This window comes from Pituophis catenifer, unplaced genomic scaffold (genome assembly GCF_029215685.1).
Source record: "Pituophis catenifer annectens isolate HBS135680 unplaced genomic scaffold, rPitCat1.0.hap2 SCAF_1, whole genome shotgun sequence".
NCBI lineage: Eukaryota > Metazoa > Chordata > Lepidosauria > Squamata > Colubridae > Pituophis > Pituophis catenifer.
Window position 1 is genome coordinate 90,075,343 of NW_027256881.1, and position 27,167 is coordinate 90,102,509.

Below are 27,167 nucleotides of genomic sequence, written 5' to 3' on the forward strand. Positions count from 1 at the left end.
ATGGCATTGGCCTCCTCTTCATCTTTACAGCTTGCTTTTATTTTTATACTTCTGGCGGGGCTCAGGACTTTAGCTTTGGACAAATACACCGCAGCAGTATACGAACATGCAGTCATACTGCCAGAAGTAACAGGAAAGCCTGTTTCCCCTGAAGAGGCCTTAAAACTGATGAACCAAAACATGGACATCTTAGAAGATGCCATCCAAAAAGCAGCAAAGCAGGTACTGGGTACTACTTGCTAATATGCATTTGTTGGTAAAATGGTTGTCCTCGGTGGGGGGATTCAAATTTGTTTACTACTGGTTCTGTGGGCGTGGCTTGGTGGGTGTGGCATGGCTTGGTGGGTGTGGCTTGGTGGGTGTGGCAGGGGAAGGATACTGTAAAATCTCCATTCCTACCCACTCCAGGGGAAGGATACTGCAAAATCCCCATTTCTTCCCGATCAGCTGGGACTTGGGAGGCAGAGAATAGATGGGGGCGGGGCCAGTCAGAGGTGGTATTTAACGGTTCTCTGAACTACTTAAAATTTCACCTACCGGTTCTCCAGGACAGGTCAGAACCTGCTGAATACCACATCTGGTTGTCCTGCAAGGGAAGGTGCTTTACCTTCACTTCTTTTGACAGGGAGCACATATCATTGTGACTCCAGAAGATGCCATATATGGATTTAACTTCACCAGAGAGACCATTTATCCTTACCTTGAGGACATTCCAGACCCACAGGTCAACTGGATTCCATGTACCGATCCTGAAAGGTATCTTGTGCTTTGCTTTTGTGTAGTCTCAGTTTAAAGGCACTTGACTGTGGTAGCCTTCTCTTAGGTTTGTGTTTCAGTATTACAATGTACACCATGACATGGTTAATGTGTCTTGAAGGAAGGAAGGATCTTTCCATTGTAGCATCCCATTTAGGCATCCATTAGACCTCACCTGTTATCATCTGTATACATCCTCCAGATAAGTTGAGCTACAGTGTCCATCCACCCTGACCAGCATGGCCATAACTTGCTTGCTTGCTTACTTGTTGTCTGTTTATCACACTTTTTAACTACCCCTTGGCCTCAGAGAAGGGTTCCAGAATACAATTTAATCATAAAATTAAAAAGAATAATATTATTTTAAAAACAATATATAAAATAGCTACAAATTACAAAAAAATAAAAAAAAAGAGAATATGCCAATATCTGTCAGCTACATAGACTGGGATGGATTTAATCTAAACTGAAATAATGGTCAGCAATACAATAATTAGAGCCTGAGTACATATTTATAGCAAGCTTTTTCCATAGCGCTCAGGCAGTGCATGTAATCTCTGCTTCTGTTTTTATAACCACTCAAGGAATAGGATGAAAAGTGATATCTGCTTCAAGATTCCCCAAAATGTTTGCAACAGAATGCAAATTTGAATTTAAGCCAGCATCTAGCCAGGCTTAGCTGATCTTGCAAAAGCTAAGGATCAAAATGAATACAGTAAGCACTTGGATGGGAACTACCAGGATATCTCACTAGGCAAGCCTGAGAAATGGATAAAATTTCTCAGCAGGAAATGATAAATCACTTCCATAATGATGAGAAAACTATAAAACAGCCATGTAATCAGCAGAAGTCCATCTTGAGTCAAAAGATATGCCAAGCTATGCCCAAGTACATCCATCCCAGTAATTCATTCCCATTTTTAAGTGTGTTCTTCTAATCATTAACTGTGCTTGCTAAGCTGCTCAGGAGTGAAAGAAGAGGAAATGGGGAGGGACAGGGGTAAAATTAAAAATTTTTCCCTACCGGTTCTGTGGGTGTGGATTGGTGGGCATGGCAGGGGAAGGATACTGCAAATTCTCCATTCTCACCCCACTCCAGGGGAAGGATACTGCAAAATCCCCATTCCCTCCCCACTCCTGGGGGAAGGATATTGCAAAATCTCCATTCCCACCCAACTCTGGGGCCAGCCAGAGGTGATATTTGCCGGTTCTCTGAACTAATCAAAATTTCCGCTACCGGTTCTCTAGAACCTGTCAGCACCTGCTGGATTTCACCCTTCCTATAGTCACAATATCATCAATATGACTTCAGTAACAGAGTGGTCAATGCCTGGTATGCACTACCTGACTCTGTGGTAACTTCCCCAACCCCCCATAACTTTAACTTTAGATTGTCTACTGTTGACCTCACCCCATTCCTAAGAGGTCTGTAAGTGGCGTTCATAAGTGCACCAGCGTGCTTGCCGTCCCTGTCCTAATGTTCCTTTTTACTCTTACCCTTTTCATGTATTCAAATTATGTTTATACTTCTACCTGCTATCTTATATATGCTTGACAAAACAGAATAAATAAAATAAAAAGAGCGCAAGCAGCACATTGGCAGAACCAGATACATCTAGTTTGTTATCCATCCTCATCTCTTTCAGTGACCTTAAGAAACGAGGCATTTTTGTCAGTATTTTGCCCTTCATTTAGCAACTAGATATTGTCATTTTTTTTCACCCCTGCTTAATGCCTTCGTCAAAAACACTTTTTGGCACAAGAAAAAGGCAGCATTTGGCAACTCGACATAATTTGGCAAAAAAAGGAAGTCTGGAGGACAGAATCACATTTAACAGAGAAAAGCAAAGTGAAAGAAAACCAGAGGGGAAAAAGATCTCTTTAAAGCCAGAAATTCTTTTTAACAGAATGAAATTATTTTTGATTACCAAGTGTTTATTATAGCCATCTTTTATAAAAGCCACCAATTACTTATGAAATGCATAGAACACATTTGCAAGTATTTGCAAGAGAGAGACACACAGAGACAGAGACAGAGAGACAGAGAGAGAGAGAGAGAGAGATGGTACCTTGTACTTTCAAAGACCTACTCATATTCATTCCTGGGGGTCTCCTGAATTGCTTGATTTCTGGACACACTCCCACCCTCACCCCCTTTTCTCCAGTTTGGGGTAAAGGGGTAGTTTCTGATCATGCCTCAATAATAGAATACAGAAGGAATGAATACTATAATACATGCAATGTTACACCAAGGTAAAATATATTTGTAAAAGAATTTGCTGCTGGGGAGGGGGAAGTAGAAGAAATGAGTGGTCATTGCACAAAGCAATCCTGATACTGTTGACCAGGTATAAAAAAATGTTCTGCAACATGCATTTCTCTGGCCTACGTTGGTTTTTATTAAACCTGATTACTGCAAGTAGATGAAGAAATTACGTACATTAATTTACTTGTTTATTGAAAGCGGGGAAATAACTGGAGAAATTTTATGTCATGTACATTTGGTAGAAAGTGTACCGACAGTTGTAAAAAATGCATGGGAATAGATTTGGATTGAATACAAATAAGTGACTAGTATGAATGAAATGCAGGCAATACATTGAAAGTACAAAGGAAGAGTAATTGGGTTGAGGGGAAGGGGAAGATGAAAAAATCAAGGTTGGAGGGAGTTGATGTATTTTTTTAAAAAGGGAAGTGAGAAAATAAGAAACAAAAGGCATGTGATGTTGATGGACACATCCATGGTTGGTAGGGGTAGAAAGGTATGCAGAAGCATAATAAATGGTGTGTCCTTTTTTTCCCATCTCCTGCCTTTAATTCTTCAGTTACTATTTCTCATTCTTTTTCTACTCCTTGTGTAACATTATTTTCCCTGTGAGGGTACAGTCAAGTGTCCAGACTGTTCAACTGGTCATCAAGATTATTTGTAAGCTTGAGCTCTCTACAAGAATCTGAACTACTAGCGGCCAAGGGAAATTAGCAAGAGTTAAGAGTAGGATTTCAAGTTGACCAGGACTTATATCTCTTGTGGGCATGAAGGGACTCATGCCTGATGACGCGTTTGACCCCTCCCTCAGGCTCAGCCTGGTCATCTTCTATATGTACATGTTTATGCATGGGCATATTAGTTTAATCTTCTAGAAGATATCTCAACATATTAGGAGGGCTCCAAGTGCCAAAAGGTAGCATGTCATAACAGAAGGAAAACAACAGCATGGAATCCTGGATTTATTAATCAAATCACAATGTAATTGGATGTGGCATGTTCTCTTTTATGAGAACAATCTAAAGAAGAGGGTTTCCAATCTTCAATTATATATATATATATATATATATATATATATATATATATATATATATATATATATATGTATGTGTATGTATGTATGTATGTATGTATGTATGTATATGTCTCTCTCTGTGTGTGTGTGTGTGTGTTTACCAGCTAGAATCATGGTTGTTTAGATGGGAATATATAAATTACATAAATAAAGTAAGTTAACTGGTTTTGTTTAATCTCTGCCCTTATGTGTGTTTAAAGTCTCATTGCTGAAAATAGCTGGTATGGGAATGGAGCAATTTGGAGTGGGGAAGAAACTGGATACATTAGATACACTAATCTATTATTTGCTTAACTGTATTTTATTAAATAAACCATAATTTGATGGCTAAGGCTGCATACTAAGGCTTAGACTATGATTTACAAATTACAGTTACTGGATTCACACAATATCAAACAAATAACTTTATAAATTACATGTTGTAGATTTAAAAACAACCTACTAAATTATATCATTATTAATTCAAAGTATCTCTCAGCAGGGAACCAGTGCCAAAAAGATTCATTTCTTCTTTTCCCCAGTGAGGTGTTCCACTGATTGAGAGCACCTAATTATTTCCCGTATCTTTTCCTCTTCAGTGAAAAAAAACATCTTCCCGAATCAATTTCAAACAGAAATATAGCTGGAAGGAAAAAGATTTCACAGCATCTAAAGGTCATCTACTCCAACCTTCATGACTCTTTTCTTTCTTTTTTTCTTCTCTTTTGTATTTTAAAAGAAATAACCTCGCTTCTGATTTATTGCCTGTTTTGGTGTCTCTTTCTGTATTACATCCTTCAACATGGAGATAAATTAACAGAATTTAATTGTACTAATTCTTCAGTTCTGTGGTCTTCACATTTAGATTTGGATCTACTCCAGTCCAAAAAAGACTAAGCTGTCTGGCCAGGAGCAATTCGATCTATGTGGTTGCCAATATGGGTGATAAGAAGAATTGCCGTTATATAGACCCAAAGTGCCCCCGTGATGGCCGCTATCAATACAACACAAATGTTGTCTTTGATTCAGAGGGAAAGCTGGTGGCACGATACCACAAGGTAAGATTACAAATTTCACACTTCACAAAGTGGCAGATGTGTTGTTGTCTGCATGTCACCACAATCACAAAGAACAGAAGCCATCAGATAGCCCCATTTGTTTAGAGTTGTCTGGATCTTGTTGTACCCAATGATATAGCATATATAATCAAGATTATTTCAATGTTGAAACCAAAAATGAGCCCTAAATGAAATCTTTAAAATAGATAATAGAAGATATTTGTTTTCCAGCACAACTGGAACCAAGCTCTGTGAAAATGCAGGAGACCACTATAAAAGTGTCTCAATTACATAAAGAAGATCTTCTCCTTGTAATAGGTGCTGATACTACATTATTAATAGGCACAGAGGTTCTGGGAAACCAGTCAATCAGAATTTAAAGAAGTTTTGGGATTTTTTTCCCTCTTCTTTAAAAATGCATTACACTTTCACTTTCAGTTAAAAATGACTTGCAAGTCAGTGTTAATTCAGTGTTACGTTCTTCATACGTTTACTGAAAAACACCTTACCTGTTAACTAAATGTGTTATCTTTTTAACAGTTTAACCTGTTTAAGGTGGAACGTCAATTTGATTTCCCTAAAGAGCCTGAACTTGCAACCTTCGATACTGCCTTTGGAAAATTTGGCCTCTTCACTTGCTTTGATATTCTCTTCCATGATCCCGCTGTAACCCTCGTAACCCAGCTCTCTGTGGACACCATGCTTTTCCCGACAGCCTGGATGAACGTCCTCCCACATTTAACTGCTATCGAATTCCATTCAGCTTGGGCCATGGGCATGCGTGCCAATGTTCTGGCAGCTAATACTCATAATCCCATGTTCAATATGACAGGTAAAGTACTGGTTGGGATAAAAAATTGGTATTTGGTTGTATTCATCAGACAGTTGAGAACCTCCAGCTGGTTGAAAAGTCTCTTCTTTGAGAAATCCTTTAATGCCCGCTTGCCAAAATTAAGATACGCTGGTGTGGTCCCGGCAGACAGAAATTCAGAGAGTAGGGAAGGCATTGCCATCAGTGTAGTATACAGAGTACAGTCCTATTCTTTCTTTATTGTGCTTCTACAAATAATCTCTGATTAGGCATGTAAACAGAAATAGGTGAATATATGTGACCCAGGATAATGTTGCAGGATCCAATCTGGGTCGGTCAATGGGACCAGCAGTTTTGTCTTCCAAGCTTTTGGATTCATACCGGAGCCCATCCTCAGGGAACTTCTCTCTAGCAGAGTGTGTACTTTGGGTTGTTCTATGTCTGTTAATTTATATCGTACAAGTACTTAGGAGGTGAGGGCTTGGCATTAGAAACCATCAGCCAACAACTTAATAGCCAGTCCTCAACACCCCAATCAACATCTAAAAAGCCACATATAACAGGCACCATTAAATACCACACACAGAACAACCCAAAGCACACACGCTGCTAGAGAGAAGTTTATTTTATTTATTTATTTGTTTGTTTGTTTATTTATTTATTTATTTGTCAAGTACATATTAGTTAATATATATAAGTATAAGCATGAATTGAATACATAAAATGAATACAAATAAAGGGAATATTAGGACAGGGACAGTAGGTACGCTGGTACTCTTATGCACGTCCCTTAGGACAGACCTCTTAGGAATGGGGTGAGATCAACAGTAGACAGTCTTAGGTTAAAATTTGGGGGGGGGGTTTGGGATGAAACCATAGAGTCAGGTAGTGCATTCCAGGCATTGACCACTCTGTTGCTGAAGTCATATTTTCTGCAATCGAGTTTGGAGCGGTTTACCTTAAGTTTGTATCTATTGTGTGCTCATGTATTGTTGTGGTTGAAGCTGAAGTAGTCATTGACAGGTAGGACATTGTAGCAGATGATTTTATGAGTTATGCTTAGGTCATATTGAAGGCGGCGTAGTTCTAAGTTTTCTAAGCCTAGAATTTCAACTCTGGTGGCATAAGGTATTTTGTTGCGAGCAGAGGAGTGGAGGACTCTTCTCGTGAAATATTTCTGGACTTGCTCAATTGTATTAATGTCCGATATGCAGTGCGGGCTCCAGACAGATGAGCTGTGTTCAAGAATTGGTCTAGCAAATGTTTTGTATGCTCTAGTTAGTAGTGTAATATTACCGCAGAAGAAGCTACGCAAGATTAGGTTTACAACTCTTAATGCCTTTTTGGCAATGTTGTTACAGTGGGCTTTGGCTCTTAGATCATTAGATATGAGTACTCCAAGGTCCTTGACAGAGTGAGGGTCATCTACAAGGTCGTTCCCTGAGGATGGGCTCCAGTATGAGTCCAAAAGCTTGGAAGACAAAACCACTGGTTCCAGTGACTGACCTAGATAGGATCCTGCAGTAATAGCCAAGTTTTGCTTTGTTTCTTTGCATTGCTGATCATAAATACAATTTTTCTTTAAATTTTTGTGAGAGCCTGGAACTCCACTGATTCCTTAAGCATAAGGTATATTCTTCCTATTCTATTCTTGCTCATCAGAGTAGAAAAAGGAAAAGAGAAGGCCAATGGGGTGAATTCTTGTGCCTATGAATACATTTTCTGGTCTTTTTTCAGAGTTAAATATGTGTGTTTTTGGGGTGGTGGTGTTTTCTTAAAAATGTTTGGGGGGTAGGGTAGAAGAAATAATGTATACTGTCTGTCTTGCAAAGACATGATAAGAAAAATGGCTTTTATTCTTGTCATTTTTAGGCAGTGGTATCTACACACCATCCGGATCAGAAGCCTATCATTATGATGCAGAATCGATGAATGGGCATCTTTTGGTTGCAGAAATCTATTCCCATCCTTCTCATTTTCCCACTCCTCTTCCTACTGTTAACTGGAGCTCATATGCCACAACTGTTGAAGGGTTTCCTGAGAACCATACTTTCTCCGGATTTATTTTCCATGATGACTTCACCTTATCTACCCTTGGAAAAAAAGCTGACAATCTTACAGTGTGCCAGAAAAGTCTCTGCTGCCATTTAAGCTACAGGATGATGGAACAACAAGAAGATGAACTTTATGTGCTAGGAGCATTCGATGGTCTTCATGAGGTTGAGGGACAATATTACTTACAGGTATTCTTTTATTTATGGGGGAAACGCTAGACGGAAAGATGAAAGACTAGATGCCCACTAAATTTGCAGGTTGTATGTCTAGATAAACTTCAGCACTTTATTTTCATTATCTCGCTTGGAATAATTGTCTAGTTTAAATATTCGATCACTTTGTGGCTGCATCATGCACATGATGAATGGAAGTCTCTATTAGCAGGAAGAAAAGTAAGTCCTACATGTCTTACTCTTGGGAGGATGGAGGGAAATGTTCCCTCACACAGAGTTCTGGAAACTTCATTACCATGTCCTGTAGGATGCTGACACTGACTGGCATAAGAATAGGACCAATATTTAGTTTCATCCTTTAATTATCTAGATTCTAATTAATGAATCATATATTCATTGATACTTTCGGTGGCTGACTGGTACTTAATCATGCATGAATACATTGCATGGATATGTTTGGATAACGGTCACTGGAAGTATTGATAAGCAGTCAATAAGCTGTGAATATTTGGATAGAGGGCAAGGACCCACCCAATGCTCCAATGCTATTGGAGCAGACCTAAGCATTTTTTTTGCACAGAATGCTGGCCCACCTGTACACTACACCTGATGGCTCCCTGGAGCCTCCCAAATGTATGGAATCAGAAGTTGTGCTTGAGATGATAGGCTGTTTCTCCCAGGCTGAGGTCCACCATAAATTTGGGATTTTGTAATGAAATAAATACACAACATCTAGGAACGGGCCTTTTCAATGGTGGCTCCATTGATGGTATTCCTCTTTGGAATAGCTTTTCTCAATTAGCTTTGACTATTCCTTCATCTCACTTTACCTCCCCTTCCTTCTATGCTATTGAACTCCAGACAGCACTGAGAGACATTGTCTTTTTGGCACCTGGCAGAGATATATTTATTTCCCTAGCTACTTTAATCCATAAACACATTGATCTGAAAGAAATTTGCTATTTAGACCATTGTTAACTTCTCTGCTACTGCTGCTTGTGTTGTTTGACTAGTATTTTAGGGTTATATATCGTAGTTACTATTTTTCGGTATCTGGAATCCCATCTCTAAGGCAATGGCGACATCAATGGCGAGGTACAAGCAAGGGTGAATGCAGCCTGGATGTGTTGGCGAGAACTCACTGGTGTGTTATGTGACAGATGAATGCCAACCTGTCTTAAATCTAAGATTTACAAGACAACCATCCGCCCTGTTGCACTGTATGGCACTGAATGCTGGGCAGCAATAACAGGGACCAAAAGCTATCTCCATGCCATGGAAATGCGAATGCGCCGTTGGATATCAGGCATCTCCCTTCTTGACCACATCACAAATGACACCATTCAACAGCATTTTGGTGTGGCACCAATTACAGAGAAGATGAGAGAAGGCCGGCTCCGCTGGTATGGACATGTCCAGAGAGCAGCACCTTCCACCGTTGCCAAGACTGCCTACCAATTAGAAGTCAATAGCCAGCGACCTCGCAGCGGTCCACAACAAAGATGGCAAGACACCATCAACAAAGAAATGCAAGCTGCAGGCCCCAGAGACGCAACTGACCGTGCGTTCAATGATCCGAAAAGAGGACCCTGCATCTGCAGGAATACGCTAGGAAAAAAAAGATATTGTAGTTACTATGATTTAGTATTAATTATGTTTAGAATAGATTAATTCTATTAATTCTGTTTGGGTTTAGTCTATTGAGTTATGGGAAATTTAGTTTTATTTTTAAAAGGTAATATAAAAATGGCAGAAACTTCAACAGCATGCAAATGCCAAACTGCTTTTCAAGGATAAGGATGTCTTTTTTAAAAAAAATTACCTGCAAAGGCATTTCTCAGGAAATTGCCGAGGCTGAGCACCACACAAAGCATTAGACTGCTTGGCATTTTTTTTTAAATCTTGGAGTGGCTTGTTTTCAAATTGGCAACTTAAGATATGTGGACTTTGACTCTCAGAATTCCCCAGCCAGCATTTTTGTTGGGGAATTCTGGGAGTCAAAGTCCACATATTTTAATGTATCGAGTTTGAAAAACACTTGCAGAGAGAGAAACTAGAATGTACATATCCAGCAACTACAGGTAGTCCTTGACTTACAACAAATCATTTAGCGACCTTTAAAGGTTACAACGGCACTGAAGAAAGTGACCCATGACCAATTTTCACAGTTACACCTTTGTAGTATCCCCATGATCATGTGATCAAAAATCAGACGCAAGTGGTTCATACATATGACCATTGCTGTGTCCCGAGATCAAGTGATCAATTTTTGCAAAATGGGGACAAAGCTCACTTAACAAATTTTTTTCAATTTTTTTTCAATTTAATTCAATTTATATGCCGCCCGTCTCCGAAGTCTCAGGGTGGCTCACAATACATTTAAAATCCTAATAAAAACATTTAAAACATTTAAAAATTTAAAAGTTAAAAAACATTTAAAAATTAAAAACATTAAAACTCATTCATACCATTCATGGCCAGATCTCGCCGGATCGCAAGAGCGAGATCAACAACCCCAGGCCCCAAATGTCTCACTTAGAGATAGAAATTTTGGGTTCAATTGTGGTTGAGATTTATATAGCTGCAAGTCCTTGGTCACTGTGATACCAGGAACTCCTCTTATGCCAAGCTGAGCTCGTGCTTTCATCTGCTAGTTCTGAGTCAACAATCAGTAGGGCTTCTCCCCCAGCCACCAACATGCACATCAGAGGTGGGTTTCAGCAGGTTCTGACCAGTTCTGGAGAACCGGTAGCGGAAATTTTGAGTAGTTCGGAGAACTGGTAAATACCACCTCTGACTGGCCCCACCCACATCCATTCTCTGCCTCCCGAGTTCCAGCTGATCAGGAGGAAATGGGGTTTTTGCAATATCCTTTCCCTGGAGTGGGGAGGAAATGGAGATTTCACAGTATCCTTCCCCTGCCACGCCCACCAAGCCACGCTCACCAAGCACGCCCACCGAACTGATAGTAAATTTTTTTGAAACCCACCATTCATGCACATGAGTGAGTTCCACAAAAGTTCCTTGCTATGGAGGAAATTAAAACAATGGTTTGCAGTTCCTTTTCAGATAGCCGCAACTTGGCTCCTCTATAGTGAGTAGTTCAAGTATTGTTTGGTCTTCTTCTCCTTCCAGATCTGCACATTGCTGAAGTGCGGAAGTACGAACCTTCAGAGCTGTGGCCAGGCAACCACGACTGCTGAATCCTATTTTGACTTCTATTCTCTCAGTGGCACATTTGGCACAAATTACGTCTTCCCAGAGGTTTTACTCAGTGGGATTCGTTTGGCCCCTGGATTGTTTCAGGTAAGGTGAAATTTTTTAAAATTATAATTTTATTAAATGTGTCAAAGTTTCATTTTCAAGTGAAAATGAAAGTATTGGGAAAATGGGGGAGGGAAAGGGAGAAAGGAAAAGGTGTGGGATAAAGGGAAAAAGAAGAAGGAAAGCATTGACTTCCGACTCTATTTAGCATAGTAGAATAACATAATAACATGACAACCTCAACCTCTTACATTTATGTCTACGGAGATTCTCAGTCATCCAGGTCATGGTTGTCCCAAAGGTGCTTTTTCAAGAGGCAACTGGACTTTCTGGTTTTTCTTTGAAGACATTTTGCTTCTTGTCCAAAAAGCTTATTCAGCTCTGACCCACCATCCAGACAGAGCTGAAGAAGCTTCTTGGATGAGAAGCGAAACATCTTCAAAGAAAAACCAGAAAGTCCAGTTGCCTCTTGAAAAAGCAACCTTTGGGACTCTTACTTTTACATACTTAATATTTCTATAACAACAAACTTAACTGATCAGTTCCAGATTTTGTTCAAGTTATTTTATCCATTAAACCTAAAAGTTCCTGATTTAATTTTTTCTATTCACTTTAAGAATCTTAAAATATGAATTGTACCCCAGTACTTTCCCATCTTAAGTATACAAATATTGTTAGGGTGGGTATGAACCAAACTGGGCTTGAATAGAAGAAGTGCAGAAATGAATTCCCTAATAAGGCTCAGAAGAAGAAGGTGTTTTGGTCACTTTTTGGAAGCCAAAATTGAATTGTGAGAAAAATGAGGCTTCTCATTGTGTTGTTTTTACTTGAGTATAAACACACACACACACGCACGCACATGCACACACACGTGTGTGTGTGTGTGTGTGTGTATGTATGTTCCTCCTATTTTGCTCTTTCAGGAAGCAGAGAACATTGGGGGAGGGAGAGTTGAAGGAAAGGAAACACTATCCTTCCATAAATCTTTTCTCTATTTAAAATGGGAAGGACAGAAAAGATGTTATTTTCTATGCAGCAGAAGATAGCAGAAGATAGGTAACAGAAGATAGCAGAAGATAGATAACAATTATTTACCTTTTGTATGAAGTAAAGCAATCCTTGCAGGTAATAGTTATACAGTATTACATAACTGGTTATACAGGTAGTCCTTGATTTACGATTGGTCACTTAGCAATCGTTCAAAGTTAAGACTGATCTCCCCAAGGCTACTTCTGACTTAGATTCAAAGTTCCAATGGCTGAGGGCCCTCAACAATCACATCATTGCATTTTGGGGATTTGGCAACCACTCCGCTTTTATAGCTCTTTGCGTGTCTCATAGTCACATGCCATCATGCTTTATGAATAAATTTTTGCTAGCAATTGGTGTTTACTTCTGGTTTCCAGTAAAAACCACCCATTGTAGACAATGGATTCCCTTGACAAATGTGGAGATTGCTTAATGTCCATGTTGATTCACTCAATGACTGCTGCAAAAAGGTCATAAAATTGGGCACAGTCACATTCCAGGCACAATTACGGTTGTAAGTTGAGGACTACTTACATCTGTATAGTGTAATCTATGATTTTAGATTATGTCACACATAATAGAGTAGATTGCTTTTTTCTAAATACTCAACTTTTAAACTGTCTTGCTGTAAGTAAGCAATTTGTATTAAACACATTGCATGGCTTCAAAAGCTGCCTGAATGTCACAAAAATAAGATCTGTCAGATGATATTTGTCCTATGGTTTTTTTCACATGGACTTTAAAATCCCGTTGCTAACTGTGGCTTCTCCGCTTTTATTGAATTGAGGAATGGGAAACTTGTAAATGTTAGAAGTTGCTTAATTAAATCTCCTAGTAACCCTATTCCACATGTCCTGTGACTATTTCTCCATCTTGATCCAGTTCAGTATTATCTACACCAGGGGTGTCAAACTCTATTTCATTGAGGGCCACATCAGGGTTGTGTTTGATCGCGGGGTGCTGGGTGGGCATGACCAGGGTCGCCAAGCTGAGGTGGGCATGGCCCCCTTTTTAGCTGATGGTGTGATCCAGGCCCATGTAGTTAATATTAAATGCAAAACAGTTCCAAAAAACAAACAGATTTTATTAAAACAACTCATTCTCAGCATATTCCAAATTAAATGAAAGCAAAGTCCTCAAAACACCATTCTTCAGTTTATCTCTGACCTTGGGATAATTAGGCAAACTGCCAAAGGCTTTTCTTGGCAAGAGTTCAGGAAAAGAAGATGCTGACAAGAAAAAAATACAGCCAAACACGTTGTTTTCCAGCAAAGAGGCCAAGAGCCGTTGCCGGTCTTTTAAGCCTTATGGGAGGGGCCAATCATTTCTTGGCCCTACTCCCGAGTCGTCCTCTCTGTATTAGCTGCTCCTGTCTTCTGGCAGCTCTTCTCATATGTGCACTAGGAACAGGCTCCTCTTGTTCCTCTACCTCTCTACTGTTAGCCTCTGGAGTCCGCGCATCACTCCCCGATGTCCCTGGCCCCATCTCTGCCTCCAACACAGAGCCCTCATCCGGGCCTTCCCCAGCCTCCAGGACTGGCCCATGTTCTTCCTCAGCCTCATCACTGTCTGACTCCACTGCCAGTCCGCAGGCTGCTGGCGGACCACAACAGCTGGGATGGCCTCCTGCAGCCCTCTGCCAGCAAAAATGGAACTGGGGGGGGGGGGGCACATGTAGGCCCCTGAGCTCCATTTTTTCTGGCAGAGGGCTGCAGGAGACCATCCTGGCCAAAAACAGAGCCTGGGAGGACCGCGCGTGGCCCTCCCATGCTCTGTTTTCACTGGCAGAGACACTGCAGGCCAGTCCTTCACTGTTTCTAGGGCGGCCCCATCGGCCAGATCTAAGCACCCCATGGGCCGGATCTGACTCACGGGCCTTGAGTTTGACACTCCTGGTCTACACTGACTAGCAGTGGCTCTCATAGTTGGGAGTCTTTCCCAACCTTATCCAAATATGAGAGTTGTCACTATGGGATCTTCTCTATACTATGTTATAAGAACTACATCTCCTCTTAATCTACTACTTTAAAAATGCCTTAACTCAGGAAATAGGAGAAATGTATACCTTATCTAGCTAACTGTATTACTAAAATTCTTTCATTCATCCCTAGGTTTTGAAAGATGGACAACTGGTCAGTCAAAACGATATCCCTCAGTCCGTTTTAACTGTAACACTTTTTGGAAGATGGTATGAGAAGGATCCTCCACACATTCAGAATAAGGTTGAATCCACTATTCAACAACTCAGTTGCTTGATTCTTTTACTGTTTCAGTCTGTTCTGGGGATTATTTAGCAAGAATCAGTCCTCTAATCAGAAGGAACCAGAAAACCAGACTTCAGTTTCTTTGTAGTCAAGAATGACAAAAACTCAAACTGCTATAACACTGTTTATTTGTCATTAATTTTCAACCAGGAAGCCAGCTGGGTTGAATTATTGAGCCTGTCTGAGATTGTAATATGAATTATGCCAACTTTTTGATTGAAAATTATAATCCATGGTAGTCAAAACCCACATAGTTGACTGTAGCCTTCTCCCGACCCATTGTCAGGTGCTCTTTATTTGAGGCTATTTTAAAAATAAGGTGTCCTAGAGAAGAGAGAATTTTTATATTTGTAAGAGTCAAAAATGTGTAATTTCAAGTAAGGCAATCAATTGGGTTCTCAGATATTGAGAAGAATTTCTAAACTGACATCAGTAATACTTTCTGTTGTATGATAATTAATATGGCTATGCAGAAAACGAAACTAAATATGAATGAAAAGGTATGGTGAAACTATGCCGAAGAAAAAATGCCTATAGAATATAAGTGTTAACTAAGAGATCATGCAAACTTCAGATTGAGCAAAAGAGAGAGCAAGAGAAAGAAGGAGGGAGGGAGGGAGAGAAAGAGAGAGATTCTTAGAAAATGAAGGATCAGCAAAAAATGGAGAGTGATAAGTTAGAATGCATGCATTCTGCAAACAAATACTTTTACTTATGGGCAAAATAATTCATAAAATCTAATGAAATGGGAGAAAAAATATTCCAGCATTTGAATTACCAAGAATTTTTTTGGTAATAACAAAAGGCAGGATATGGCAAAGAAGCAAAAATGTTATTGTAGCCTTACTGAACTGTTCCTTAGACTCAGGTCCAAGTTACAGAGGTTCTCTGTGTGTGTGGTGTGTGTGCATGTGCACACATTTTGTGCATGTATGCATCCCTCGAGAATCCAGAAGATGTAAATTGATGCTTCCTGTTTGGAAAATGGGAGTCATTCTTGACTAACAAATAAAAATTCCATCACATGGGGAAATTTAGACATGTAGCTTTACTTTCGTATTACAGTGTGCAGTGTCAGTGATAAGTAACAATCTTAGATTTGGAAATCAATGGTATGTCCATTTTATATGCTAAGACAGATCATTGATGTGACTGAGGGAGCTGAACTTTGAAATCCAGTCTGATATTGATCTGATTGAAGTTGCTGTCCTTGTCTGCCTGTATTTTAAATATTGGCCTTAAGGCCTGTATTTTAAATATTGGCCTTAAGGCTGGTTAAGGTGTGTTCCTTAACCAGCTATCATATGCTGGGCATTGCTATAAACCATCCTTCCTGGTGAAATGTAAATTTTGTTACTACCGGTTCTGTGGGTGTGGCTTGGTGGTGGGGGTGTAATATGACTGAGTAGGCGTGGCCAACTTTTTTTTTTACTTTTAAAACCATTTTTCTACAACCTCTTCGGCTTAAAAAATTGCTTTTAAAGCTTCTGATGATCGCAGCTGACTTGCCTGATCGGCAGAGGCTTTGTTTTTACTTTTAAAAGCATTTTTTCTATAACCTCTTCGGCTGAAGAGGTTGCAGAAAAAATGCTTTTAAAAATAAAAAAAAAGCCTCTGATGATTGCACGGCTCAGCTGGGCAATGGGGTGGGGCAGGGATTTTTGCTACCGGTTCTCCGAACCACCCGCTTCCATCGCTACCGGATCGGGCGATCCGGTGCGAACCGGGAGCATTTCACCCCTGCTTCCCTAACATTCTCCTGTAAGGATAATGGTACTTGTTAGTCCAACACCTTTGGGAGGATGCCAGGATAGGGAGGAACAAAGAAATCTTTCCTTTGCGATTTGACAGAAGAATGCTGTGTTGTTACAGTCAACATTGTTTTAAAATGGATTGACTACATACATACAGACCAGTGGTGAAATGTAAAATTTGTTACTACTGGCTCTGTGGGCGTGGCCTGGTGGTGGTGAGGTAATGTGACTGGGTGGGCATGGCCAACTTTTTTTTTTACTTTTAAAAGCATTTTTTCTACAACCTCTTCAGCCGAAGAGGTTGCAGAAAAACATGCTTTTAAAAGCCTCTGATGATCCCAGATGAGCCGTGCGATCATCAGAGACTTTTTTTTTCTTTTAAAAGCATTTTTTTCGGCCAAAGAGGTTGTAGAAAAAATGCTTTTAAAAGTAAAAAAAAAAAGCCTCTGATGATTGTGCGGCTCAGCTGGGCATGGGGGGGAGACAGGGATTTTTGCTACCGGTTCTCCGAACCACCCGCCACCATCGCTACCGGATCGGGCAATCTGGTCCGAACTGGGAGCATTTCACCTCTGATACAGACACACAATTGTTATGCAAGAAGAAGAGGCAGGAAACCTAATTTCTTGAACACTGTTAAAACCTTAAAGGTTAACAAATCAATTAAACCTGTCAATGCTAAGTATGAACATTATCCTTAAAGAAACTTGGTGGAAAGCGTTCCTGGCTTTGGAACATGAAAATAATTTGCTATAGTCCTGACCAAAAGAAATCCCTTTCTTTTTGCCAGTATGCCTGCATAGCAACCTTCAGATGTTGCCAGGATAAACAAGAAGCACCTGTCCACAGTGCTCTGTTTCTTAGAAAAGCAGTGCTTTCAAAACCATGCATAATAGTCTTTAACTGATAAGCTGACAAATCAAAGCAAATTCAAAAAATATTAGTATTGCAAAAGGTAATTAACTCTGTATTAACCTGGAAAGATGTCCATGTTCAGAATAAAACATAATGGCAACTGATTGCTTCTGATATTGCGATTCAGTGTATTCTTGTATGTGTGTAACTATTGTTAAACGTAATAGAGCTTATTTCTAACTAGCACCATTAATGATTGTATTAAACAGCTTGCTACACAAGGGGACATCTCATTGCAATGGGACTTGCCTTCCTATAACAATGGTTTTCTTCCACACCTACCTCCAGATTCAAAGGAATCCATTCTGCTGATTGATACTATACTATTGGTAGACTGAAATTGCTGCGTACATTTTTCTGTTTGTAGAATTGAATCATAAAACTGCTCAATTCTACAGCACTGTATGAAAGGAGACAAACTGGTTATATGTAAATCTCTGTCTGCAAACTGCTTTTAAAATGGCTATTTTTGGAAACATCAGTGCAGGTGTTGAGCAAAACCATTGCCCGATTTACCAATGAAATACTAACTACTGTATTTTTTGGTCCATAAGACGCTCCGGACTCTAAGATGCACATAGCTTTGGGGGAGGAAAACAAGAAAAAAAAAAATCTGCCTCTGCCTCCCAGCATCTATCGATATTTATCTGGCTGGTGTCCTTGCAGCGAATAGCAAACAGCCTGGTTAGCTTCAGCTTGTTATTGCAGCCTGATTTAGCATGAGCAGCTGATTGGTGGTTGGATCAGCCTCCCGGAATACTGCCCATCAGCTGTTCCAGACTGCGGGGATCTTTGCCGCCATTGCTGCCGTCGCCTATCGTCGCCTCCGTGCATTCCATTTTTGGCCTCCGCACACCCCGTTTTTGGCCTCCATGCATGCATCCTGTTTTTGGCCGTTCCAGGTGGTGGGGATCGGTGCCGCCAAATATTGGGGTACGCAGAGGCCGAAAATGGGATGCGCGGAGGCTGAAAATGGCCAAAGGGTGGGGGCCGGGGAGTGGGGGGACATTTCCACCCACTTTTTGGGAGGGGGGGGAAATGTGTCTTATAGTGCGAAAAATATGATAAATATTAAGAATTATAAGCCCTAATGATAAACAGAAGGATGAAGATTAAATTCTGTGGATATACAATAGTGATTTAAGAGTCATGTTGATGTGTAATATTATCATCAATATGCTTGAAATGCTTCTGTAATTTTGTAGTCCAAGGGCAAACTTAAATAAATCATTCTGCACATTTTCATTGTGATTCATTTTAATCAGGAACAATCAACTATCTGACAATTTTAAGTAAATAAATTTCAATATTAAATTAGATTTCAGTATTTAAACTTTTCATACACAGGATGAGAAATGTGTTTTCAGGTGTAAGATATGCAAATTTAGTGGTAATAACTATGTGCCTATCTTTAGCATATTTATTTTCATGGTCTTGATACACATTTGATTTATTTATTTTTTTTAAAAAAACATTAACTTCCTCTACACTGCAAGCAAACTTGCGCCTGGAAAGATTTATCATCAGCTTATCTTGTCTGAATACTTAATACTGACGTCATCATGTTAGTTAAGACTTTGCATCAGGCTGCAAATGAAATTCAGACTTGGTTGGACTCGGCTTCAGTTAATTGAAGTCGAATGGCTGATAAGTGATATTTTGGGCTATTTTGGATGGATTGGCATTCAAGAAACATCTTGTCTTAGCTAATGAGAATTGTTTTCTGGAGGTAAGATTTATTTCTGATCTGGGGATTTGGATGGGACAAAAGTGTTAAACAAAAAAGTTTGCTTATTAGCAGCACAGTGACAGAGCTGGACGGAGCATTATTTTTTATTTTAAACCTATTAAAAACATGTCTAAGATAGTGAAAGAAGTTTGAGTAAGGCTCTGAAAAGTGTAATTAATCTCTTGGCACGAGGAAGTGGTTTATAGCCTGCCCAGAATAACATGAGTTTAAATTTAAGAGGAGATTTATAAACATTCTATTTTTAATCTATTTAGGAATAACATTTATAATATTCTTTGAATTTGTCTTGAGTGATTGACAAAGAGTGATAGAGAGAGATTAGGTCAAAATCACCCAACTGGCTTCATGCCTAAAGCAGAACTGGATATCAAACTCTCTTGGTTTCTAATCTGATGCCTTTAATGTTTTAATTTATTTGTGGGGGTAAAGATGGAATATAAATTATTTTAATGTTTATTAAAATGTTAAAACAGAAATATGTTACTCTAATTTTTATTGCTAAATTGACATAATATTGATATGAATACAGATATATAATTTATATAAAGACATATAATTTGACATGTTGGATAGCACAGAAAATATTTGTGGGAGATGGGGAATACGCTAAATACATTTGTTGGAATCCCCTATTGTACATACATTTTCAATTCATGGCTTTTTAAAAAAAAAGTATTTTATTGTTTATTTGTCATGAAAATGGTAATATTTCAAAAGCTTTCATTCCTTAAGAGAGAGTTCTATTTTATGTACAGTATTTCCATGTATACGAGGCACAAACATTCAATTATTTTAAAATTACATTTTATTAAGATGAAAACACTTTACTTGAAACTAGCTGAAGCTCTGGAAGGTCATACTTGATAAGGCAGGATTTCTATTTCTCCAATTCCACTCCTTTACACTAGCTAAACTCTTACCAGTCCTCAAATTGAAGTCAGTTATAATGTTTACAAATCACAATACTAGGATTCACATATCCTTACTAACCCCAAACCACAAAAGCCTTATTGTGGCCCAGCATCATAAGGGTAACCTGTAATCACTGTATCTGTAATTGACAGGCCAGTCCCAACATCCAAATTTAGTGCCAGTTAGAGAGCAGCCAGCCAATGTCTGAATCTGAATACACATTTTCACTGATCAGTTTTGCTGTCACACAGACATGGGGAAATAATCTCAATTCCTCCCCATAATGGAAATAAAATGTTTGCCCTTTTCAGAACCAAAAGTAGTTGAATTTTAGAGAATTTGGATACTGGGACTAGGGAAAGAAAAGAAGTCCTATTCTCCAATTATTAGGAAAATCTACAGAAAGATGGAACAAAATTCTAACAGAGTGAGCGAATAACTTTAGCTTCAGAACCAGCCATCCTAAGTAATCAGTAATAGGTCCGGTTTGGAATTATGCATTCAGTTTAATCTCTCTTGTTCTATGTCTACTGTTTTGTCTTTGGTATTTTTGTTTTTGGTACATGCTCAGTAAATAATGCATTTTTGTAGAATGGCAGAGCTTCTCTAAACTGAGAAGTAAATCAACATATTATCTTTTAGGGGGATTTTTGTCACACAGCTCTTTCCTTTTATCTCCCTTCAATTTTAACGGATTTCTATGTAGCTCATTTCCAATTATCTGTGATTATCTGAGTCCTTCGGGAGTAGGGCGGTATACAAATTCAATTCAATAAATTCAAAATTCAATTTAAGCATTTTAGTTCATTTGTTCATTCATTCATTCATTCTTTTTTTAAAACAATGTTGCATTTTATTCATCTCTTGTGGGATTGGTCTTTCTTTCCATAAAGAAGGAAGAAGGAAAGGATTTTCCTAACCATGAAACTCAAACCACAGTATTAGAGATGTTTATAGACTTTCTTTCGTTATTTTTCTTCTCTACCCTTTTGGTTTTCAATAATGCACACAAGCTTTACAAGCCCCATCTCTTCCCCATCTCTTCTTCATTCAAGTTAACATGAATGAACATACTTTGATGGATATGAAGTGCATCAGCTGTCAGCGTTCCAGAACAACCCAACTCTAATCAAACACTCCAAGACAAGCATCATCTCAAAACTTACATTTATTAGAGTAGACATACTGGCCAACATCTGGGAAACCTGAATCTGAGAGTTCCGGGTTTTCCCTCAATAAATCAAAACCCAAATCCATCCCCTGCACCCATCAGTCCATCACATGGCCCAATCACCATCCATCCCAACTTGAGCCACCACTGCAACCACTCCTCCTCCAGATCCAGGAACACCAGAACCTTGACCAAAAAGAAGAATGCTATTATGTCTAACTACAATCTCTCTACTAAATCCCCCCTCCTACTTTCCCAAGCCCATGAAGGTGACAGCGTGGAAGCTTCCGGTGTGTTCTGCCCCAGCTATGGACCCCAAAGAATGCAGCACACACAAAGTCCGTACAAACCTTAGTTTACTAATTAAAGACTACTAATGAGTTTTCTTAGTAGTAGTTTGAACACAAATACAGTTTAAATTAGTCTTAGGACTGTTAATTTAACTTCATTAACAGCCGACAAGAATCCAAAGAATAATAACTCAATTCTGAGGTACAGTATTTCAGATAACCGTAATCTTACTGTGGTTGGCAGAATGCCCAGAAGCAATTTGCAGGAAAACTGACAAGAGATAAACAAGAGCCGAATCAAACATTTCTGGAATCAAGATGTGAAGGAATATGAATGAAGTTGTTTCCTGCAAATTGCATCAGTCGTCGTCCTTCCTTAAATAGGCTAGGGGATTGGCCAATTAGCCCCAAGCCTTACTCTCGAGGAGACCTCCTCCTGAAGAGCCACTCCTGCCTTTTAACAGCTCTGCGTGCTTGTGCATCGAGAAGAGGCTCCTCCTCTTCTTCCTCTTCACTTATGGGAGCTTCTGGAGGTTCTGAAGGCCCTGGCTGAATCTCCGCCTCTGGCACCACATCTTCTCCAGCCTCCTCATTGTCTGACTCGAGCACCAGCTGCACAGGCTGCTGGCACAGCACCACACCAGCCTCCTCGCTGTCGGAATCAGCTACTAACTGCAGAGGCCGCTGACAGGCCGGTTAACACGGTGTTAATATGGCTTCCAAAGCTAACATCAGCATTTAAAGATGGTGGTGCTATTATTCTGTATAAATAAGAGAGGCAATTTCTTTGTTAAATTCCATCAATCCATCCCATGTAGTTCAAGACAATGTTCATATATTTATTGATTAGAACATTTATAGGCTATCAATTCCACATGGAATTCTGACAATCTTTGTTGGACTTCAAATCCGATCAGCAAGAACTTGTCTGTTTGTCAGGAAATTAAAGCATGTTATTAAAAATAAAAACAAACGATAAAACAGTATAAAAATCACCATGGGGGAATCAATTAATTTTAAAAAATTCATTGCAGCCCCCCAAATTGCAAAACTCTATTAAAACCCCAATAAGAAAAGTAGGCATACAGATAGTGCACAACTTACAACTATTTGTTTAATGCAGTGGTGGGATTCAGCTGGTTCAGGCCAGTTTGGGCAAACTGGTAGTCAAATTGCTGGCTGGCTCCGCTCCTTCGCTCCCCGCCCCCTCCAGGAATCCCCACACACCCCATTTTGGCTTCCAGGTAAGTGCAGGAAGGCTTCCTAGGCCCAAAATGGATCACGGGTGGCGTGTCCCCCCCATTTTTGCTCCCAGGGGGGTGCAGGAAGGCTGAGTGCTGCCTGTCACCCCCCCTGGCCACACCCATCATGGCCACACCCACCCAGCTGGTCATTAGAGCAGAGAACTGGTTGTTAAATTTATTTGAATCCCACCACTGGGTTTAGTGACAGTTTGAATTAAAACAGTGACTTACAAGCACTGATGCACAGTGTCTGTTCTTATGAGGGTTTTATTTAACAGCTATTTGAGAATAAAAACTAGGAAACGATTAGCTAATTCTGCTGGGGGAAAAAATGACTAACCATCGGGCACAATTTCATGTAAACATTAGAAATGAAAAGATAAGAAAAAACAAAAACAGCTTGCAGGATCTGTTTTAAAACCTCAGTCATATCCTAGAGGCAGAAGGATTTTTTTTTTCAAAAAAAAGTGAAGGATTGTCATTTCTATAGAGAGAGTAATTAGTAGTGCTCATCAATAGCTTTTCATAATTTGTGTAATGTGCAAACACCGTGCACGTTAAACAAGCATCTAGTATCATATTAACTGATCCAGTCTGTTGATCGGGCCTGTTTGCTCAATAGCTTAAGCCACACTGGGCCATTCGGGATCACTCTCTGTACACATCAACCATTTTGAAAGGAAACACAAAAGGGCTATATTTCCTTCCCTTTGCAATGCTTGCACAAGGTGGATGACGTGGCTCCTTTTGTCCATAATGTACCTATAAAGTTTAATTAAATGGGAGTTAAGATTTGCCTTTTCTGATAAGAGAAAAGATTTTTACACAGTTGCTTGCCTGACTCTCAGTTCCTGTTACCAGTTGTTTTCTAATCATGTTGACCATCGATGTGCTTGGTTCTGACTACTGGAGGCCTTAAAAATAAATATGACATGCAATAGTGTATATGCTTCAGAAGCGTGTTTTCCCTTTCCTGTCAGTATGGCAGAGAAGACATGAATTATTTTATCTTTGGAATACATTTTGTGAAAGAAAGGAAGGCAAGGTCAGAAAAAAGGGGCAACAGGGGATGTAATGGGGGAGCGGGGAGGGAGCATCCTTTGAACCCAAAAAGTGGGAAGATAATACTTCTAGCTAGCTAGCTGGAAGTTCTACACTATTTTCCCATTGCTATATAGAGACCTAAAGCAAACTATCAAGCTTAGAAAGCAGCCAGATTCTATAAAAATAAATAAATGTAAAATGGACAAATTACACCAGATAGCATATTGTTTCTAAAACTATCTAAGGATTATGTCACACAATTGGAACACAAGGGTCTGCAGATGTAATGGAAAGTATGAACTACCTTGGGAGAAAGGGGAAGAAGATATGCTGTCTAGGAAACAATCAGACAAGAGTGACAGGAGCCCACTTAATGGTCAGAAAAACAATTTAGGAAGGACCAGGGGTGAAATCCAGCGGTTCTGACACATTCTGGAGAACTGGTAGCCGAAATTTTGAGTAGTTCGGAGAACTCGTAGCGGAAATTTTGAGTAGTTCAGAGAACCGGCAAATACCACCTCTGGCTGGTCCCAGAGTGGGGTGGGAATGGAGATTTTGCAATATTCTTCCCCCAGGAATGCGCTATTGCTTAGCGCATTGTAAGCTGCCCTGAGTCTCTGGAGAAGGGCAGCATATAAATCAAATTAAAAAAAAAAAAAGGAGTGGGGAGGGAATGGGGATTTTGCAGTATCCTTCTCCTGGAGTGGGGTGGGAATGGAGATTTTACAGTATCCTTCCCCTGCCATGCCCACCAAGCCACGCCCATCAAGCCGCACCATGCCCATCAAGCCATGCCCACAGAACCGGTAGTAAAAAAATTTGAATTTCACCACTGGGAAGGACTCACTCCATTGGACCAAAAGTTAAGAGAAGAGCAACAAAGATGAGTAGAGGACTGGAGGCTAAAACATATAAAGAACAGTTGCAGGAATGTCTATTTTAATGAAAAGAAGGACTAGAGGTGACATGTCAGAGTATGTAGATTTAATAGCTGTAAGCTGATGGAAGGTTGTAAGCGGAGGCAACTGTAAGCTGATGCAATGGGAATGAGGCAGCAGGGTTACTGCCACTTTAAGAAGCTGGGCAGAAGCTGCCTATATAAGGGAAGCTATTAGAGGGTATCTCCCTTCTCCTCATGTTCTCTCTCGTCGTGTATCTCATTGCTCTCTTGTGTCAGTAGCTGTATGTTAAGGTATTTAACCATGTATAAGTCTGTACGTAGCTGTATATAAACCACTGTTAATTATCTAAAGGCTCTATGTGCTGTGTTTTGCTCCTGGGTTTATCTCATAATACTAGTTACGCTGCCTAAACTCTGACATGACATGATAGCGGTGTTCCAATATTTAAGTGGCTGCCCCAAAGAACAGGGAGTCAATCTGTTCTCCAAAGCATTTGAAGGTAGGACAAGAAACAATGGATAGAGAGTATTCCTGACAGTTAGAACAATTAATCAGTGGAATGACTTGCATGTGTGTGTGTTACAGCACTGAAGGTTTTTGAGAAGAGATCGGACAGCCATTTGTCTGAAATTATATAGGGTCTCCAGCGTGAGCAGGGGGTTGGACTAGAAGATCTCCAAGGTCCCCTTCTAACTCTGTTATTTTGTTAAAAGCAGAGGTTGCACTCCCATTTGTGGCACTAGCTGACTTACAAGTATCTGATGGCCTAATGTACTATGCAAAACAAATATTTATTTGTCACTTACCAATTCATGGTTTACTATGGTGCGTAAACTCACCAACTTCACTTGCCTGTGAAGGCAAGAACTTTCTGATTTGGTCTTGCTGAAAGCATATTATTGTTGTTTGTTATGGTCATCCAGATTTGATTTAATTTGGCTGGCTTCCTTGCCACTTTCTATGCCACTTGTAGACAAAGGTATTATAAAGCTTGTTTAATCTTGTGACCTGCCAATTTAAGTGGGTAGTTGGATGAAACTTCTTTTTTTCTTATCCCTTCCCCTTATGATTTATTGCTAACCATAGCTGAGGAATATTTTTTTAAAACAAAAAAAGTTTAAACTTGCTTTTTTTTTTGCTACCATGTGCACCCCAGTCAAAGTATCACAAGCTTCTATTGAAGCTCTTGTATCATCCAGCTAAAAAGGGGGGAGGAGGTTAAACATTCACAGATGAAAGTTAGATAGAGAACGATAGGGATTATTTCCTCCTTTAGTTCATCAAATCCTGAGAAAATAATTCTTTTAAAAATATCTAGAATTAAACATTTCTGAATTTTGGCGGTAGAGCAAACCACTAAATGAACCATGGAAAGTTCAGAAAATGTAAATATTTAGATGGAGGCTGAAAAGCTTTGCTAATCTTAAAATGGGAAAGTAGCAATATAGCAACAGGATATGCCTTAGCTGAGGACAGCAGTGAGCAATGAAGTCTTAGGTCCTGCTCTCTAACATTCTCCAGACTGCTTCATCTGCAAAAAAGCAAGGTTCACACAGAACAGAACAGAACAGAACAGAACAGAACAGAACAGAACAGAACAGAATTCTTTATTGGCCAAGTGTGATTGGACACACAAGGAATTTGTCTTGGTGCATACGCTCTCGGTGTATATAAAAGAAAAGATACAGCCCATTCTCTGGATTTCTTACCTCACAAATTACTACCCCCTACTCTTCCTTACAACTAGTATCTCTGGTCTTCCTACAGATCCACTCTCATCTCTAAAATATGGAAATAGAAGGCCTTATTCCTTCCATTATAGCCATGCAACTCTAGATGAGATTTGCAATGTATCAACTTATTTTCTCTGAGACATTTCTTGAAGAATAACAAGCTCCAGAGTTGGGTGATGCCCCTATAAAATTAATTATTTAAATAGAAAGTAGTTAATTACAAACAAGAATGTTCTCAGGTTGTATGTATACAGGTAGTCCTTGACTTACAACAGTTCATTTAGTGACAGTTAAAAGTTACAACAGCACTAAAAAAAGTGACTTACGACCAGGGGTGGAATTCAGGAATTTTAGCAACCGGTTCTCTGCCCGGTTGCTGAATGGATGTGGCCATGGTGGGCATAGCCTACTCGGCCTCCTGCACCATGGGAGGGGGGATGTTTTTGCCCTTCCCAGATTTGGAGGCTTTCCTCGAACCTCTGAGAGGGTGAAAATGGCCTCCCTGGACTCCAGAGGTTTTCCGTAGGCTGGAAATGGGCCCATTTTCGGACTTCCAGTACTTCTAGTAGGCCTGTTTTTCACCCTACCCAGGCTCCGTAGGCTTTCCTCGAGCCTCTGGGAGAGCAAAAACAGCCTCCCCGGCTCCGGAGGCCCTCCGGAACCCTCCGGAGACCCTCCAAAGGCTGGAAACGGCCTGTTTCCGGACTTCTGGAACTTCTAGT

General features: G+C 39.8%; 1 protein-coding gene across 2 annotated transcripts in view; it reads left to right on the forward strand.

Annotated features, from left to right (window-relative positions):
- Window positions 1-27,167, forward strand: part of LOC139323261 (pantetheinase-like) — a 35,294-nt gene continuing 8,127 nt past the window's right edge. Inside the window, exons 1-7 of one of the 2 annotated variants that reach the window (XM_070952554.1) lie at window positions 1-222; window positions 626-756; window positions 4,942-5,134; window positions 5,675-5,966; window positions 7,818-8,188; window positions 11,309-11,479; window positions 14,578-14,760. In XM_070952554.1, coding sequence (XP_070808655.1) covers window positions 1-222; window positions 626-756; window positions 4,942-5,134; window positions 5,675-5,966; window positions 7,818-8,188; window positions 11,309-11,479; window positions 14,578-14,760 — 1,563 coding nt within the window. Of the gene's footprint in view, window positions 223-625; window positions 757-4,941; window positions 5,135-5,674; window positions 5,967-7,817; window positions 8,189-11,308; window positions 11,480-14,577; window positions 14,761-27,167 lie in introns of those variants that run through there. The other variant, XM_070952563.1, reaches the window with a different exon arrangement.